General features: G+C 48.0%; 8 protein-coding genes across 8 annotated transcripts; 4 read left to right on the top strand and 4 right to left on the bottom strand.

Moving 5' to 3' along the window:
- Positions 1-100: 100 nt before the first annotated feature.
- BDV37DRAFT_269548 (DUF3712 domain-containing protein) lies at positions 101-1,417 on the bottom strand (the record flags this gene model as incomplete). The annotated part of the gene is made up of 4 exons (XM_032084381.1): positions 101-412; positions 507-634; positions 784-1,199; positions 1,251-1,417. The coding sequence occupies 4 exons, from the start codon at positions 1,415-1,417 to the stop codon at positions 101-103; spliced, it is 1,023 nt and encodes a 340-aa protein (XP_031944115.1).
- Positions 1,418-2,723: 1,306 nt separating this feature from the next.
- BDV37DRAFT_45738 (fungal specific transcription factor domain-containing protein) lies at positions 2,724-5,425 on the top strand. Its single transcript, XM_032090694.1, has 4 exons — positions 2,724-2,914; positions 2,976-3,750; positions 3,815-4,411; positions 4,482-5,425. The coding sequence occupies exons 1-4, from the start codon at positions 2,805-2,807 to the stop codon at positions 5,340-5,342; spliced, it is 2,343 nt and encodes a 780-aa protein (XP_031944114.1). The 5' UTR covers positions 2,724-2,804; the 3' UTR covers positions 5,343-5,425.
- Positions 5,426-5,507: 82 nt separating this feature from the next.
- BDV37DRAFT_269547 (SDR family oxidoreductase) lies at positions 5,508-6,912 on the bottom strand (the record flags this gene model as incomplete). The annotated part of the gene is made up of 5 exons (XM_032084380.1): positions 5,508-5,828; positions 5,887-6,146; positions 6,208-6,391; positions 6,464-6,746; positions 6,812-6,912. 5 exons carry the CDS (start codon positions 6,910-6,912, stop codon positions 5,508-5,510), a joined length of 1,149 nt encoding a protein of 382 aa, XP_031944113.1.
- An 874-nt stretch (positions 6,913-7,786) lies between these two features.
- BDV37DRAFT_280403 (MFS transporter) lies at positions 7,787-9,458 on the bottom strand (the record flags this gene model as incomplete). Its single annotated transcript, XM_032086558.1, has 4 exons — positions 7,787-8,420; positions 8,494-8,770; positions 8,825-9,210; positions 9,307-9,458. 4 exons carry the CDS (start codon positions 9,456-9,458, stop codon positions 7,787-7,789), a joined length of 1,449 nt encoding a protein of 482 aa, XP_031944112.1.
- A 671-nt stretch (positions 9,459-10,129) lies between these two features.
- BDV37DRAFT_269545 (uncharacterized protein) lies at positions 10,130-11,275 on the top strand (the record flags this gene model as incomplete). Its single annotated transcript, XM_032084379.1, has 5 exons — positions 10,130-10,240; positions 10,300-10,336; positions 10,428-10,504; positions 10,568-11,049; positions 11,113-11,275. 5 exons carry the CDS (start codon positions 10,130-10,132, stop codon positions 11,273-11,275), a joined length of 870 nt encoding a protein of 289 aa, XP_031944111.1.
- A 290-nt stretch (positions 11,276-11,565) lies between these two features.
- On the top strand, positions 11,566-12,392 carry cyn1 (putative cyanate hydratase). Its single transcript, XM_032081254.1, has 3 exons — positions 11,566-11,697; positions 11,756-12,195; positions 12,248-12,392. Exons 1-3 carry the CDS (start codon positions 11,677-11,679, stop codon positions 12,267-12,269), a joined length of 483 nt encoding a protein of 160 aa, XP_031944110.1. The 5' UTR covers positions 11,566-11,676; the 3' UTR covers positions 12,270-12,392.
- Positions 12,393-12,997: 605 nt separating this feature from the next.
- BDV37DRAFT_280400 (putative C2H2 finger domain protein) lies at positions 12,998-14,355 on the top strand (the record flags this gene model as incomplete). Its single annotated transcript, XM_032086557.1, has 3 exons — positions 12,998-13,252; positions 13,304-14,025; positions 14,085-14,355. The coding sequence occupies 3 exons, from the start codon at positions 12,998-13,000 to the stop codon at positions 14,353-14,355; spliced, it is 1,248 nt and encodes a 415-aa protein (XP_031944109.1).
- A 433-nt stretch (positions 14,356-14,788) lies between these two features.
- BDV37DRAFT_280399 (uncharacterized protein) lies at positions 14,789-15,047 on the bottom strand (the record flags this gene model as incomplete). Its single annotated transcript, XM_032086556.1, has 2 exons — positions 14,789-14,842; positions 14,904-15,047. 2 exons carry the CDS (start codon positions 15,045-15,047, stop codon positions 14,789-14,791), a joined length of 198 nt encoding a protein of 65 aa, XP_031944108.1.
- Positions 15,048-16,186: the final 1,139 nt, after the last annotated feature.

Raw genomic sequence — 16,186 nt, 5'->3', positions numbered from 1 at the left:
TATAGCTATATAAAGGTGCGATCCAGGTAAGATCGGACCTAGGTCTGATTATTCTGGCCTTTTGCCCCAGTTGGGAACGGAATTGCCTGGACATCCGTTTTTACAATCCGCCTAGGAAGTCTGAGACATAGTCGAACAAGTCAATTGTCGTCGATGCCGAAATTGCCTTGACGGCTGCTGTAAAATAGGGAATTTCTTCCCCATTGTACACGCTTCGATTGCCGTGAATACCGATCGTGACCTTTCCGTAGTTGGAATTACTACTCTCCCATAATCCCTTTCGTATGAGGAGCTTTATATCCAAGTTGCCAAGGGCAACTAGAGTTGACGTGCCGTTCCGAAGAGTCATATCCGGGATGTCAATATATCCCAGTTCCGAGTCATCTATGGTAAGATTGAAGCTCACAGCACCCTTCATTGACCAGCATTTAGCATATATTTCACCAGGCATTTTGACGTTTTCGATCCGTTAAAAACTTGCCAATTGGAGCGGAATGAAGACTTACCATTTCAACACTAATTACGGTTGGCGTATTCAAGACGAGTGTGGCGTTTACATTGTACCCGCCCTTAGTAGGAGGATCGATAAGATCAAGCTTAGTGACGTTAAAGGCGTCGTCACGTTTCATAAATTCTATAATACGACGGCCAATTAGTAGGATTATAGCATACACCAATACATGCTAACTAACCATCCACATTAAGTCCTATATATAAGATATCATCAGCCTTTACTGATGCACCTATGTCACACATCGGAGGGAAAAGTATGCAACAACATACCTGGCAAGGTCACCGTTTTGTGAATGTCTAAATGGGCAGTGGGCAGTGCTTGCACCTTGAGAGTTGGCTTTCCAGTAATTTGGACTGAAATTTCATCGCTTCTGACTGCATCCTCAGCCAGCTTTGAGAAACAGCTGACACAAGACAATTCCAAATCCTGGTCAATCTCGAGATGAGCATCGTTTCCAAAGTCGATGCGGGGAAAGGGGAGAACAGCAAAGGGAGTATCTGTGCCCGCATAGTGCATGGAGGCATCGAACTCAGAGAGGTGTCCACTACCCATCCCCACATGGAACTGTTGTGATTGCCGTATATGGAACGAGTTTGGCGTCGGATTTGTGATAGACAAGCCGTCGAAGTCGAAGTCGTACTTATTGATGCGATCATTGGCAAAGCGCGGAACCCCGACGTAGACTCTTTTTCACCGATTAACTGGGCACTAAAACGTATGCACTTGTGAGGCTCACATTGGAAGGACAGTGACCAGGACCACGCAGCCCAGGCCGATCAGATATAGCCACCACCATTTCTTCATATGGGCCTTCCATCTTTGGAACAATGGCGGTTTCGGAACGGCAGCGCTCCCATTTTCTTCCAACTTGAATGAGCTGTGCTCAGCATTGGCTTTTGACATTTTCAACAGCGTGCCATAGATTATTTCTTGGACTTCCTCTCCCCAGGCAAAGACGCAAGGATTGAGCTCACGACCGATTTAGGCTTTGGTCACGTGTTATACGCAAGGAATACAACTGCGTCCAAGGCAGTTCCTGCAGGATGCAAACAAGTAGAGCGGGGAAATGGGGATGGAAAAGAGTCATTCCTAAAGCTGTTGTGGCAGTTTAATTGCGGCGGTCCAAACTTGTTTGAAGGGTCCTACCCCGTGGGGCGCCGATCCTTTCACATGAGATACGATGGATGCGTATATCTTAGATTTAGTACTCGGCATAGACCACGGAAATCAAGTGGGTGATGTCATGTTCGTTGTGCATAGATTGAGCCATTCCATGCGCAATAAGTCTTACGCCATTTATATCTACACTGATTTTAATTCAAGGGCAGGAAGGTTTCGAAAGACGATTCGGTATGCTCGGTTACGGCCACGAGTTCAGATAAACCTCGGACTTAACCCTAAGCGAGGGGTGATCAGCACTGGTCCCTGAGTCTTCAAGGGTCTTCGATTTGCCTGTTGGAAGAACAATGGGCGTGGCGCAGTGGTAGTACGTGAATTATAATTAGCTCATTCGATTGATTGATCCGTGTACATGATCGAAGTCTCGTTGTGATGGCATGAAATGCTTAGTATTGCATTTACGAAAGCTTGAGTGACCATCATCATGACCATTATCACAGAACTATCATGCAGTCAAATCGGGATGTCTCGACAACCTTACTGGAGATTCAACATCCCTAGTCTGACACCATAATAACTATCCATGCAAACATTTCACAAATGAAGCAGGGGTCAGGAATCGCGACAAGACTCCGGTACTTTACTCCGACATAACACGTGATGACTAAGCGAGGCCTTTTTGTCACGAGTTTTAAGAGATCGTCGCTCTAAGACATACACTTGCCAGTGTCACTCGACGCGGTGATCCAGCTCAGCGAAATGTCATAGCTCCATTAGCGCAGAGCATTTATCATTGATGCTTGGTCCGAAGAATGGTGCGACAACAGCAAGACAGGGAAACTGCTAGCCAGCAGCAACAACCTCGGAACCGTCAGGGGAATGATGGAGGTTCCGACAGCCCCGAGGGCCTGCCACATGAACCTGCCTCAAAGCGCCACAAACGAGGAAAATATGCGTCAAAAGCTTGGTACGGGACCAGAAAATATTAAGCTACAGCCTTCTTTCTGACACTACGCACCTGTTCTCCAGTGGCCAATGCCAGAGGAGAAAAATCAAAGTGAGAAAGCCCAAAAAATATACCATGTTAGATGTCTCTAAGCCCGTGGGATGATTCTAGTGTGATGGTTGCATCCCCTGTCGGCCATGCGTCCTCAATGGCCGAGATTGCCTCATGCAAACAATAGACATGCGGCGCCGAAGAACAACCGGGCTGACGGAGTCTGGAGTTCCTGACGGGGAGCTGGCCAATTCGGACGCTAGCCGTCATAACCATGACGATCAGTATGAGGATTCATATTATTACTCCACCGGTTTAATATAATCCAGCTAACGATACGATTAGACTAACTGCGCGAGACCTCGCGTCTCGACTAAGTCGGATTGAGCATCAACTAAGCCTAGTCTTGGAGTCAGTAGGCCGCGACAAAGACAGATCCGTTGGCAAAGAGCCGGGAACTGATGGATCAAGTCACCTGCGGGAGGCCAATGTCCGACGGCCCATCACCTCTGATATCTCGAATGCGGTTAGAGCCCAAGTACCGGCTTTCTCGGGCGAATCTTCTATTAACCACACCCTCGACCAAATTGAGGGCTACCTGGAGCGTACGGATGTCACGTATGACAATGCAGAGCATCAACCCATGTCCTGTCAGGCGTCAGGAATATCTTTAACTGCGCCAAGTTCCCCGCTAGCTGGCTCTAGGGAGACGCGTGAGGCAGTCGATATACGAAAAATCTTGAATGGATATGGCATCGATCCACGGAAAGAAGAATGGGATGGATACATGCACACTTTCTGTGACGAAGTGCATATCCTATACCCCTTCCTTCACATTCCGAGCCTGTGGGCCAATTATGCAAACATGTGGAATTCTGGTTTTTCTTCCACGGAGCATGAGTTTCAGAGAAGCAAGGATTACCGGATGATGGTCGCTCAGGTATGGGTTTGTATCGCACTCGGAAGGTGTACGGAATCGCCTCGGTTGTGTAGTGAGGAGGGCAAACACTCTGCTGGGTGGAGCATCTTCGAGGCAGCAACGGACCTTATTGGGGACCTTGTAGGTTGTTTTCGGGCGTGCTCAAGGCCTACGATTATCTTGCAAACTTACGCGTTAATGGTACACGACCTGACCTCAGGATGAGATCGCATAGCGGATGCTGATATTTTGGTGACTATTGTAGGTGGTCTATCTCTTTCGACTCGACGCAAATGAAAGAGCGGAGAAATTCTTAGCGCTTGCTATCTCGCATGCACATTATCTAGGCTTTCATCGGTCCAAGGTTGTCCGACGTATGCCAGTTTTCAACGATGAAATGATTCGGCGACTATGGTGGTCTCTTTATGCCCTTGATCGCCGGTTAGCAATCGAGACAGGCCATCCTTTCCTAATACAGGACGTGAATGTTGATGCTCCTCATCCCCAGAACCTGGACGATGACTGGCTCACCCGGCACAAGGAAGACCCCAAGACAAACAATGAGCTAGAAAAAGACATCAAAGAAGCACTTTGCCAAGATCCTATCACACCAATCCCTTACCTAAATGCCACCATCCGCTATTCACGGGTTGTGGGGAAAATATGGGAGGCAATCTACGGGGCAAATATGACAGACGTCATCCCCAGCTCAAGTTTACTAGAATATCTAGACCAACTCATATCCAGCGCCCAAGTGGAAGTACGACCAGAATTTTCCGACAATCACCACTCTGAGCCGCCAAATCTTGAGCGAAGGAACCCGCTGCGGTGGCTCACCAAGCAGCAGATGCTGATGCGAATTGTATGGGACTTCTTCATCTTCCTATCTTCGCCCCGTTTTTTGTTCTTTCATTAACTAACCACATATCTAGCGATGGTTATCCCTCCGCCTCCTCATCCGCAAACCAATCCTGCAACAACGAGCCTCACCCCAGGAGTCCATCGCTGACATCCTCGAAACAGAAGTCACCTGCATTCGAATCGCCTCCAACATCATCCAGGAATTCAAACAAATCCCCCAATACACGGCATCTGCCTTCCCCTTCCTCCACTCACTAGTCGGGGCCACAGTCGTCACTCTAGGCCTGATCATCCGAGAGCCGTCTTTCAAAGCAATGTACGGCAACATCACACTCCACGCCGCAATCTCGCTCGAGAACTACTGCCGCAAGACATGGGTCTCAGGAAAGATGATCCGAACCATCCGGAGACTGAATCAGATAACTTCATCCGTTCTATCCCATTCCAGAAATCAACCCTCGAAGCGTTCCGCGGCGCTACAGCCATCATCCCAAAACCATATCACGGATACTAACACGGCTCCTCAGACAACAGCCTGGACATCGTCCATGGCATTCCCTCCTTCAAATAATACAACCCACACATCCACTGTGCAGGGTGGTTATATTCCGATCTCGGCACTGACGAATCAAAATACATCTTCTCTCGCCACGAATCCTATCCATCCATCGCATCCAATACCCCCATTAACACATCTTCAACATACCTCCGAAGGATGGACCGTTACGCCACCAAACCTCGTGACCACTGATTTTGACTTTGAGCAAAGTCTTACCAGTGACTTTATACCGGGTGGTCCTGTCCATGGATGGATGGTTGGAACACGGCCAAGTGGGGTCGAGGATGGAACTGCATATATGGAGATGGGATGGTTGGAGTCTTTGTTTGGGACTGATATAGGATCCAATGTTATGCTTCCGCCTGAGGGTTAGATTGAGCTTTTCTTGAAGTTCGAGGCTCGGTTTGTCTTGACATGTATCTGAGCAGAGTTCTGTTTAGAATAGAAGGTTATGTCGCTAATGAAAGAATAATATGTGCTACATCTAAATTCTATCTTGCAAGTCTAGTCAACGACCATCAACACTCACACAATGGCCCTAGAGGGCAGTGTGGCTAGGCAACACACCCGCATTCTCAAAAGACCGATAAGTCTCAATCCAGGTCTCGAGGGTGTCATCTGTTCGCTGCCAACCGTACTTCCTGGCCTTGTTAACGGACGAGATTGTGCACCAGGACTTGCCAGTCGCCCAGTTGAAGAACCCCCAGGTGCCCCAGTCGAAGGCTTCGAGCTTGCCTCCATATTTCTTCACCACAGCCTCCCAGACAGGACGCTTGTCTTTCGCCCACTCTACCATGTCGATTTCGTTGTCAAGAGTATCGGTTTGGCCGGTGGCCTTGTGAAATTGTGGTTCGGGGGCCTGCATGGAAGCTGTTAGCTAATCATCATGTCCTTTCTTTGTATATCATACAACATACCTCAATGCCAAGGTATTTTGCAACCTCTTGCCACAGGTATTTCCACACGAAGACATCCCCGTTACAATGATTGAAATCCTCATTCTTGCAGCGGTCCGTCGTCGTAGCGTAAATGGTCAAATCGGCCAAGCTAGGCGCGTAGGAATTATCATCTATGGAGTTCCAGAAATACTCATTACCCGGGAATTGGGCGGGCTGGCCGAGCTCCCGGCAGATCAACATGTAGATAGCCACGGTCAGGGCTTCGGACATTCCATTTGCTGCGGGATAGCAAAGTTTCGTTAGCTGAGTAACCAAGGGGATACTGCCAGGTGAACCAACCGTGGGGAGCAAATCCATTGATTGCGTTGGGGCGAATCACGTTCCAGGACCATGTGTTTCGTCTCTTCTGTGCCTCCTTCAGATAGTCCTCCTGAGGGTAATAGAAGTTGTAGCCCTTGTCGTCGTATCTGGGCATGTCCTCCGAGAGAGGGAACTTGACGGGCCCGAGGTGAGCGCCATAATACTGGGTTGCCTTAGTGAGCTTTCATGACCAACGCAGGTAGCTGAATAGAGAGTGCAAATAAGAGAGACGAACCTTCCCACCAGTTTGAAGGCAAACCCGTTCCAGATTCGGGCAGACTTCATCCACCGCATCCATGAAGTTCTTGAATAAAGGTATGTTCTTTTCTTTCAGCACTTTGAAGTCGTCATGGTGCACGTACGAGGTGAAGTACACATGAGTAACTGGCGCGCAGATGTCCCTCAACTTTGTGACGATCTTCTCTACCGGGTCGAGGAAGTCTACGGCCACAAATTCGACCCGCGGGTCGGGCCAGAAATACGCCAGAGGACGTCTGGAGGTCACAATAATCTTCGACCTATAATTGGTTTTCTTCAGCTAACGGCCCCTTCGCTAAGTTAATCAATTATTGTTGGGACATACCACTCGGTCTTGGGCTGCCGAATCAAGTGCTCGATGATCGCGAAACCACTGATGCCATTGGCACCTGAGACGAAAGCGACCTTGCCGGTTAGAGGACTCATGATGGATCTTCCTTTTCTGTGAATATAGTTGAGGTTGTTCGATGGAGAAAATGAAAGAGGACACCTTTCAACCTCTTTATACATCGGTTGTTTCATCGTAGAACAGCGCCATATCAAGGACCATAACCTCATTCGGCATCCCGCTGGAACTAAATGGGTCAAGATTCGGAACTTCCATGCGAAAATGGCCGCTTTTGCCGATGTGCATATGGGTCCCGGTGTTTGCAGGTTACGATAGCTCGCCATGAGAACGTTGCATGATTTTTAGTCGGCGGTAGTAGACCCCATTCTCTGCCGTTCGAACTTGTCTGGATATTTCGGATATTTCGGCGGAGCTGATCGACATGGATATGATTGATCTGCAGCACTAGAAGTGCTACCAAGATGTCGCAGCTGTTGTCTGACGAGTCCTGGGGGAGTTCAGATGTAGTGTGGGTCACGCTCGGTGTCCGGGGACGGAATTATTGCAACAATTCCGTTGCATTTCCGTGCCAAATTCAATGGTGCATTTGTCTGTCTCGGTGATGTGGGAATGTGTGCAACTGCCAAGTCAGTATATAATAAAAATTTCTAAATTGCATATCTCATAGTACTGTAGTAAGATAATTAACTATTCATTTGGTGATTATGTAATTGGAGTCACTCGTTGCATCTTCTACTTCGGCTGCTTTAGGCGGAATATTATATTTCACGCCTGTGCAGCTTCAGCGAGAAGTGAAACTGATCTAGTAGAACAACGTTATGAGATTCATGTATTCTAGAGACAATATAAGGGCTGATTTTATACATATCTAAGGCAAATTACTAGATTCTAGGCTTTGTAATAAGGATGTAACACCCATACATAATTGTGAATTCGATAACACCAGTGCCGTTAGATGATCTTCGAAGCCATCTGACTACGCTGCCTGATCTTTCCACCATATCGATAGAAAACAAATGGGATAAATGTCAAAAATACTTCCACCAGTGCTAACATCGTTCCCGCCCAATGCACCCCCATTGCCCCATACATCTTCGAGCCTGCGAGTGGCAATACTCCCCCAAACACATATCTAACCACCGAGTTTCCAGCGATAGCAGAGGCGGCATACATACCATAGCTAGCTGCCAGATAGCTGGTAGCATAGATAAACACTAGCCCATTTCCCAACCCAAATGGGACACCCGCTAGTATACATGATATCCAATGGACAGGTGGCCGGGCGGTCCAAGAGAACCAGAACTCCCCGATGGGAATGAGTATCCCACCGATGCATATTGGTCGCACCAACGCCTCTGGTGGGATCTTTCCAGTGATCGGATCGGGTGGATGTTTTGCAATGAGGAACTTGCGGACTAATGGTTCTGAGAACACCGCCAGCGCTATGCCAGTGCCAATCCCCAAATATCCGAGTCCTGCCAGACCAGGGCACCATTCGCGGAGTTGCTGAAACACCATTGGATACCCGACAAAACAGAGGAATAATACTGCATAGACAACGCCCACATATACGTTCCAGAATAAACTATTCAGTCAGCACGAACCACGCTTGCAGTTTTCATTTGGGGGACAGAGGCCGAGGCCTCTCAATCACTTACCATATTGGTTCAAAAATTGCCATGATAAGTGGCCGGCTAAGGCTAGTCTGTAGTCTTTTCCAGATGCTTTCTTCACCTTGGCTGTCATATTTGGTCCACCAGCGTGTATTGCCAGTTTCGATTTGCTTCGCCTTTCGTCGCCTCTTGAGCAGGACGGGTGCGTACGTCTCTTTCACCAAACAGAGGCATGCGGTTGACGCTCCACCACATATAAGCACAATCCAATTGATCCAGCGCCATCCAAGATATTGGTAGACAAAGCCGCCGATAATAGGACCTAGAAAGTGTCAGTCGGTAGCTAAGCCAGTGATTCGAGAAAATAAAATTGTACCTAGAACCGGGCCATTCATTGCCCCAAGACTCCATAGACTAAACGCTAAAGCTCTGTACTCGGGATGGATTATATCGTTTATAGTGCCAGGACCAGCTACTACCGAAGCACTGCCGAAGAAACCACCAAAGAACCTGCTGATAACGACGGCCTCGAAATTTGGTGCCAGTGCCACAGGTACGACCAAGATAGTAAACAAGGCACCAGTGCTTATGTAGATTATTCGTCTACCATACACTTCAGACAGAGGTGCGAGGACTAGACAACCGAGTCCCAGACCTATCATGTAGGTAGTCAGCCCAATCAGCACCACAGTCCTAGATGTAACATTGAAGGATTCTTGGATTCCCGGCGAGCCAGATGTATATGACGTGGAATACAATATCCTAGAGGCAGTTTAGATAACCCGACAAAATGCTACTATACATCCCGGAAAGGGAATTATAGTATAGCTATGCGAGGCAGAACATCGTTGGACTTACACGCATGTTGTAGTGAGTGAAACAGACCACACAGTGAAGCATTTGTACCACAAAGGCCAGTTGTTGGGATTCTCTTTGTCATTTTGTTCCCAGTCAACTTCGAACGCAGGGTCTCGCGATGCAGGCTCAGAACTCTCGGTTGGGCATCCCATAATGACCCCTATCAGCTGCCAAGCTGTCTGGAAGCGTTATTCGAGACAGAGCGATCATCCTCGGCGGTGCTGTGTATTAATACCTTAAAATTAATGACACGGTCCTATGGGTAGTGCCGAATGATGGGCTGTCGTGTGCTTGACACGAGCATGCACAGACCTTGGAAACCGGTTAGCCGCGTAAAGACATCTTTTCTGTCGGTGCAAACAGCTTGCGAGATTGTAACTCAACAAATTATATTAGAGCATGGTCGTTAGTCTCCTTGGGGTGGACTCGGTGGAGCTGGTGTACCGGAATAGTGGCGGAAATCGTTCCGGATTTCCGCCTTAGTATAAAGGTTGGCAAATGTATCAATTCTCTCAACGATCTGCATATCGGATTACTCAAATCCTTGTAATTTCAGACATCAAGCAGAAATTCTGTATCACAAGATCGACATAGCGCGATACAAGATGACGCTCATTGTGGGTGTGTTGCACTACTCGATACAAGCAATGGAGAGGTGGGCGGGTTTCCGCTTCTAGTCGAGTCGGCGTAGACTGCATTCTCACGTGCATAATGCCCATGGTTTCCATATAATAGAGTGTATCAGTCAATCATCCCCGCTGTCTGTCGTAAGCACCGTCGGTAAGAGTAGACTACTACCTGAGTCTACCTCCCCTCTGACAATATGACATCAACGAAATCTCGACCTACTTTCGCTGAGCTGCCTCTGAATCCAAATGACCCTCCATACTCGGCATGGGGCCTCTGGGGAGCTGATGATGAAGTTGGAACACTGGTAAATGCTTTGATATCCGAAAGAATAACCCATCATACTGATGTACCCTGTCTTAATAGGATCTACTTGATGAATCCACCGTGACTAGAGCAGCCAGTGAAATCTAACTTGGCCGCTGTTTCAAACGTGGAATCAGTGCGTTGAATTTGAAACTGAGTCTCATAGCTGGTCTTTAGCTTCTTCTCAGACGCTAGGAGACACACACGTGAATTCAGCCATAACGTATACGAGCACTCTACCGAACTCATTGCAATAGATGATGAGGTGTGTGGCTACGAAATACCTACGCTTCTCAAGGCCAAGCTAACCACATGCCCATATGTATAGTTGCATTTCAACATGCAGAAAAGTAGCCAGGCCGATGGGCTACGCCACTTTGCTTATCAGAAGTCCGACTTATGCTATAATGCGAAGTCCAAAGATAATATCCAGAACTCTGGTTCCCTGACACTAGGGATTCAGCAGTGGCATGGCAATGGATTGGTCACCGGTCGAGGCATCCTGATCCACTACTGGGCATACGCAAAGCGACATGACAAGGTATACGATGCGACCGGCGGCACTTCCATCACGTACGATGAGCTGATGGGCCGTGTTGCCGAGCAATCCCAACTCTCAAAGCAGATTATCGAAGTACGAAGGGGTGACATATTGCTGATTCGATCCGGGTTCACAAACAAATACGTCGAGCTATCAGACGACCAGGAGGGAGAACTCACCACACACAACGCCCCCCAGGACATGTGGGATGGCTCAAGACGAGAGAATGCTGCAGTTCCTTTGGGAGAAAGAGGCGGCCATGGTGGGAGGTGATGCGCCAGCGTGGGAATGCTTGCCTCCTGCCCCATCTTCTAGCTTCCTCTATCACGAAGTCTTATTGGCTGGCTGGGATGTCCTATTGGAGAATTACTTTGGTTAGAGCATCTTGCTCGAGCCTGTGGTGACCATAAGAAATGGACCTTCTTTCTCACATCGACCCCACTCAATGTTCCCGGCGGAGTCAGTAACCCTGCCAAGATGATTGCCATTCTTTAAAGATTAACCGCACGATAACAATTGAACAGATGTTTTTCTAATGCAAAACGGTATGTAGCGATATCGCATATGTAAGGGGAACCTCCCGATAACGGGAATTCTTATCAATCTACTACAGTACCCCTCATCGGCATCCGCCGTCCTGTCACCCCCCGCATTCCTGGAGTATCTGTATTACGCAACTTACACCACCGCGGCCTCAACCCCCCGCAGAATGAGAATGTCATGCGTATCGTACCATACTGATGCCAGTGATGCAACACACCCCTCATCAGCTTGTTGGAGATTTGGAGGACTTCACTTATTTAAGGCTGACCTTTTCGCTTTAGAGTTACTGAAATTAACATTTTCTAATATATTTCTGAGTCAACTTTGTACTTCTGTTACCGAAATTATTTACCATGTCTCTCGCAACACTTGACGTTAGATACCCCGAGCGATACCAACTACCCATATAGTACTCACTAATAACCGGAGCAGACATCGCAACACCCCAACCTCCCCACCGCATCCGCGACTCTCTTCAAGGCCAAAGCTGCCAAGAAATTCAGCTTCGAACAGATTGCCCAGCACATTGGTCGCAACGAAGTCGCAACCGCAGCCATCTTCTACGGCCAGGCCAAGGCCTCGGCGGAGGACATCACCAAGCTCGCTTCCCTCCTGGAAATCTCCCATGAGACCCTGGAGGAGCAGCTCAGCGGCTGGCCTGATCGCGGCAAGTCCGTGGAAATGCCTCCCAAGGAGCCTCTGATCTACCGCTTGTATGAGATCGTGCAGAACTATGGGTATGCCTACAAGGCGGTTTTGAACGAGAAGTTTGGAGATGGGATCATGAGCGCTATCTCGTTCTCAACAAATGTGGAGAAGGAGACAGATGCTGATGGAAATAACTGGGCTGTTATTACCCTTCGTGGCAAGTGGTGAGTACAATGCCTGCGGTTCGTGTGACGACTATGGTGTTAACATGTTTAGGCTTCCTTTCTCGAGATTCTAAAGGGATCACGCCATTGTTATGAGGAGGCTGAGTGGGCTTTATGCCTCGTGTATGCGGATTGATGATCTTATGTCCAATGTATGTTTGAAAGTATATAGCATGAATGTGTATGCGTAATGACAACCTGTTTCCTCTTGTTCGTAGAGAGTAGGATATGGGAGCAAAAGCCCTTGCCGCTAAGAATAATTAAATATAATTTGAATATACGACTCTAGCGCATATTTAGATGCAAGCAGTATAGAATATCTTTGTGTAGGCCAATGACAAACGGAATAACAGATGAAAGAGGGATACTTGCAGTATAGGATGATTGCTATAGTAAACAATGCTTATCTATATTGACAAACACATCCTAATAGACCCAGTAGGTATGCCTGTCCATAGAGTCCACAAGAGGAAACTCACTAGGTAGTGTTTGTTATAATAGAATACAAATGGAGCAAACAGAAGTATGTTTGGAGAAACTGTATATCCATTGTGAAATTCACATTCAACCCTGTTTGTCTGATTCAATTCACTAAGCATCCCCCATCACACCAATTGCAACACCCAGGGAATGAAATTCTAACACTGAAACATCTTTCCGATTGAGAGTTCCTCTTATATTTCTATCCCTTTACCTTCCTAAGCCACTCTCGTTTTCTCTTCCTCCTCACCACCATACCCTCTCTCCCTGGTACTCATACACTCCCCCTCTACGGGTCTAACCTATACAAGTTGACATCAACATGGCTGAGAAAGCAGCTACCAACAAGGTGCACTGCACCTACCCTCTCTGCAAGTTGGTTTTCAAATCGGAAGGAGAAATGAAGCAGCACAAGACCTTTGACAATGAGCACGAATATTGCGCCCAGTGCGATGAAGACTTCGAAGACGAGGAGCGCCTTCTGATCCACAAGATCAAAAGTGTAAAGCATATCGTCTGTCCTGTTTGCGGTATCGAGTTTCGCAGCGATGGTGGCCGCAACGCCCACATTCGTCAGGTGAGACACTAACGTATCCGGTGGCCATCTTGACTAATCTGATCTCTGAAGAACCACCAATCCCAGCAGATTATCCCTTGCCACGGTTGCAAGGCTACGTTCAAATCTGCCAGCGGTCTGATGGCTCATATCGAGAAGGATGAATGTTCCACCATCCGTCACGTCCATCTCCTCCAGGAGCAGTCTAAGAAGATGATGATCAGGGAGGCCTTGGATGCCGGTGAAGGAATGTCATTGCCAATTATCCCTCCTCAGGGTACCCTAGAGGATGCCGACTACGATGATACTGATGGTGGAGTCATGCTTAAAACCGGTCAGGCGGCAAGTCGTGCAATGTCGAACAGAGAAGCTCTCAGCAACCAGCCGAAGCCTGGCCAGGACGATCCCACTGCTAGTGTTTCGGCGATGCTTGCTCTGAAGCACTGGCCGGCTTTGGGTGCAAATGCTACCAAGGGAACCAGTGTTGCGCCTAGTGATCTGTTGGCTTTCTCCGAGCTGAGCATCTCCACCGCCACAGGCAAAGACAACAAGTCGTGGAAGGGAAAGGAGCCTGTCAGATCGACAACCAATGCCGTGTCGTCGCAACGTCCATTCGGCATTGGAACACTTCCCCCCGGAGACACACTTCGCATGCTTGACCGCGCATGGGACGCGACAAAGTTCTTTGATTCATTCACCGGCCAATACATTTGTCCCTGTAAGAGGAGCTTTGCCACCATGGCCGAATTTGAGAACCATGTGCTCAGGAAGAGTCGCATGATGGAAGACAGACAGTACGTTGCTGCCCATCTGACAAATTATTATCGCTAACTATCCAACCCACTACCGTTAGGTGTCCCGGATGCCTCCGCTTCTTCAAAACTACCGCTGCTTTAGTCGCGCACCTCGAATCGCCAAGCACTCGTTGCAACCTCAGCGACGGTGAGAGATACGGTCAGATATTCGAGGAGATCACTGGCGGACTTATCCAGACGGCGGGATATGCTGAAGATGGCACGGTCAAGTATGAGGCTGGGAAGCTGGAAATAGCGGATGGGTCTGAGCCTGGTACCACCACCATTGGTACGGACCTGCGTCTCCGTCCTCAGCGCCGGGAGTTTTAGTGCGTTACTCAGTCCTTATTCTTCTGCTTCGTCCAATGTTCCAGCTGCAGGTACCGTACCAGTTTGTGCAATTCCTATTTTCATGTTAGTACGGCGAACACTCTAACAGTGAGAGCGATTTATCAAAGTCTAAACACTCGGAACTCACAAATGAAGTGAGATAAACAGACACTGTTATTTCAATGAGGCAAATTTAACTAGGGAAGTGATCATCTCAACATCGAGAATTTCGCACAACATGTAGACCAATAACGCGTAGACGGGTATAACTCATAGCCAGAGGACCTTCCTCCACGCCTTCAAATTGTAACCAACTCCCACCAAACTAACAACACTCCTCACAGCACTCAAAGCAAAGGATACCAGCACATCTACTCCAGTTAGCTCTCTGTGGATAGGACAACACGATATAGTGAAGGGTAAGAACAGAAACCTACATTCCGCAGCAACAATCACCCGCACCCCCACCACGCAACTGCATCTTCTCCTGCGTATTCTAAATGATCAGCCTTCTTAGCCAACTCTTACACAAATCAGAAACAACATACCGGTTGCTCCGACACAGCACGGTCCACAATGGGAGCAGGAGGACTGGACGGTTGTTGCATCGTCATGGTATTAGGATCCCAGGTTGGTTCTTGGGTACGGGGAGATTCCTCTTTAGAGGACTTGAAGAAGTCAAAGAGGCCCATGGTGCCTGTATGAGCGCAAACTGATGAAACGATAACCACGCGCTTTAAATTCAATATATACCACGCAAAGACGTCACAGATGATAGAATGTATGCAAAAGAAAACTGCCACCAAAACCCTCCCAAACAGCGACCCACGAGCCCTTAAATACAGCCAGGACGATGGTAACTGAATCTGCGCCCTTCGGCTAATCATACATCCCAATAACCAGACCACAAAGTGGAGCCATAACAGGGGGCGTTCCTTCAACACCAACCAGTCACGACCACGACATGCTCCACGTCATGGGCTAAGCCCTGCCAGCTTGCGTTTTCCTCGTCGATCGACCCGTTCTTTCCGTGGTTTTTTGTCCTGGGTTGGATGATGATTGGACTTAGGTCATATTTCTATCTGACTGGACGGTGCATGTTTCATTGTGATCGTGAAATATAAGCCTATCAGTCTCCATTGGAATAAGGATGGACAGAATTAGTGCATCTTTCCGCCTCTTCCGGTGGGAATTACTAGTAGATGGGTCAAGATACTAGTAAATACTAACCTACGCAGGCAGCACTGTTTCGTGCCGCCGGCCCGCTAAGCTTTGGTTAAGCTTTTGGCTGGTTCGGTGGCGAGTGAGCGTCGTGGCCTATTTTTGGGCGCTGTTCGGCTAGCTCCAATGCGGTGTGCCGTTTTTATTGCCGGTATACCCGATTCGGGCTGTTCGACAAACAGTGATCTGGTTCTTTTTACTTCGTGCCTTGGGTTTAGCTTGGTTTCTGAATTCTGGGGTTTATGCACAGATGCATTTATTTATGAAATTCTTATTCGAAGCATGGATCGGGTGGGGGGACTATAAAATATACTAATTCATTTTATGTCTGTGGATGTGATTTCAGCTGTATATGAACACACCGTTATATGGAGGATGAAGTATGCTTTCTACTACATTTCCTTGCTGTGTAGTATGCTAGATTAGTAGCCGGTACCTGAACTAACCCTACATCACCCAATCAAATGAGGCCGACCAGCTGAATCACCTGACCCAAAACCAAACTGCACAAGGGGCCCCACCAGGCCCCCGTAGATTTGCTCCCGATGATCGCCTTATCAGAATCCAACAAAAAAAAAAAAAAAAAAAAGCAAGTACAGCACTTAAACCA

The sequence above is a fragment of the Aspergillus pseudonomiae genome (genome assembly GCF_009193645.1).
Source record: "Aspergillus pseudonomiae strain CBS 119388 unplaced genomic scaffold BDV37scaffold_14, whole genome shotgun sequence".
Lineage (NCBI taxonomy): Eukaryota > Fungi > Ascomycota > Eurotiomycetes > Eurotiales > Aspergillaceae > Aspergillus > Aspergillus pseudonomiae.
The sequence above is the reverse complement of the archived record's forward strand: the minus strand, read 5'-3'. Positions and strand labels throughout refer to the sequence as shown.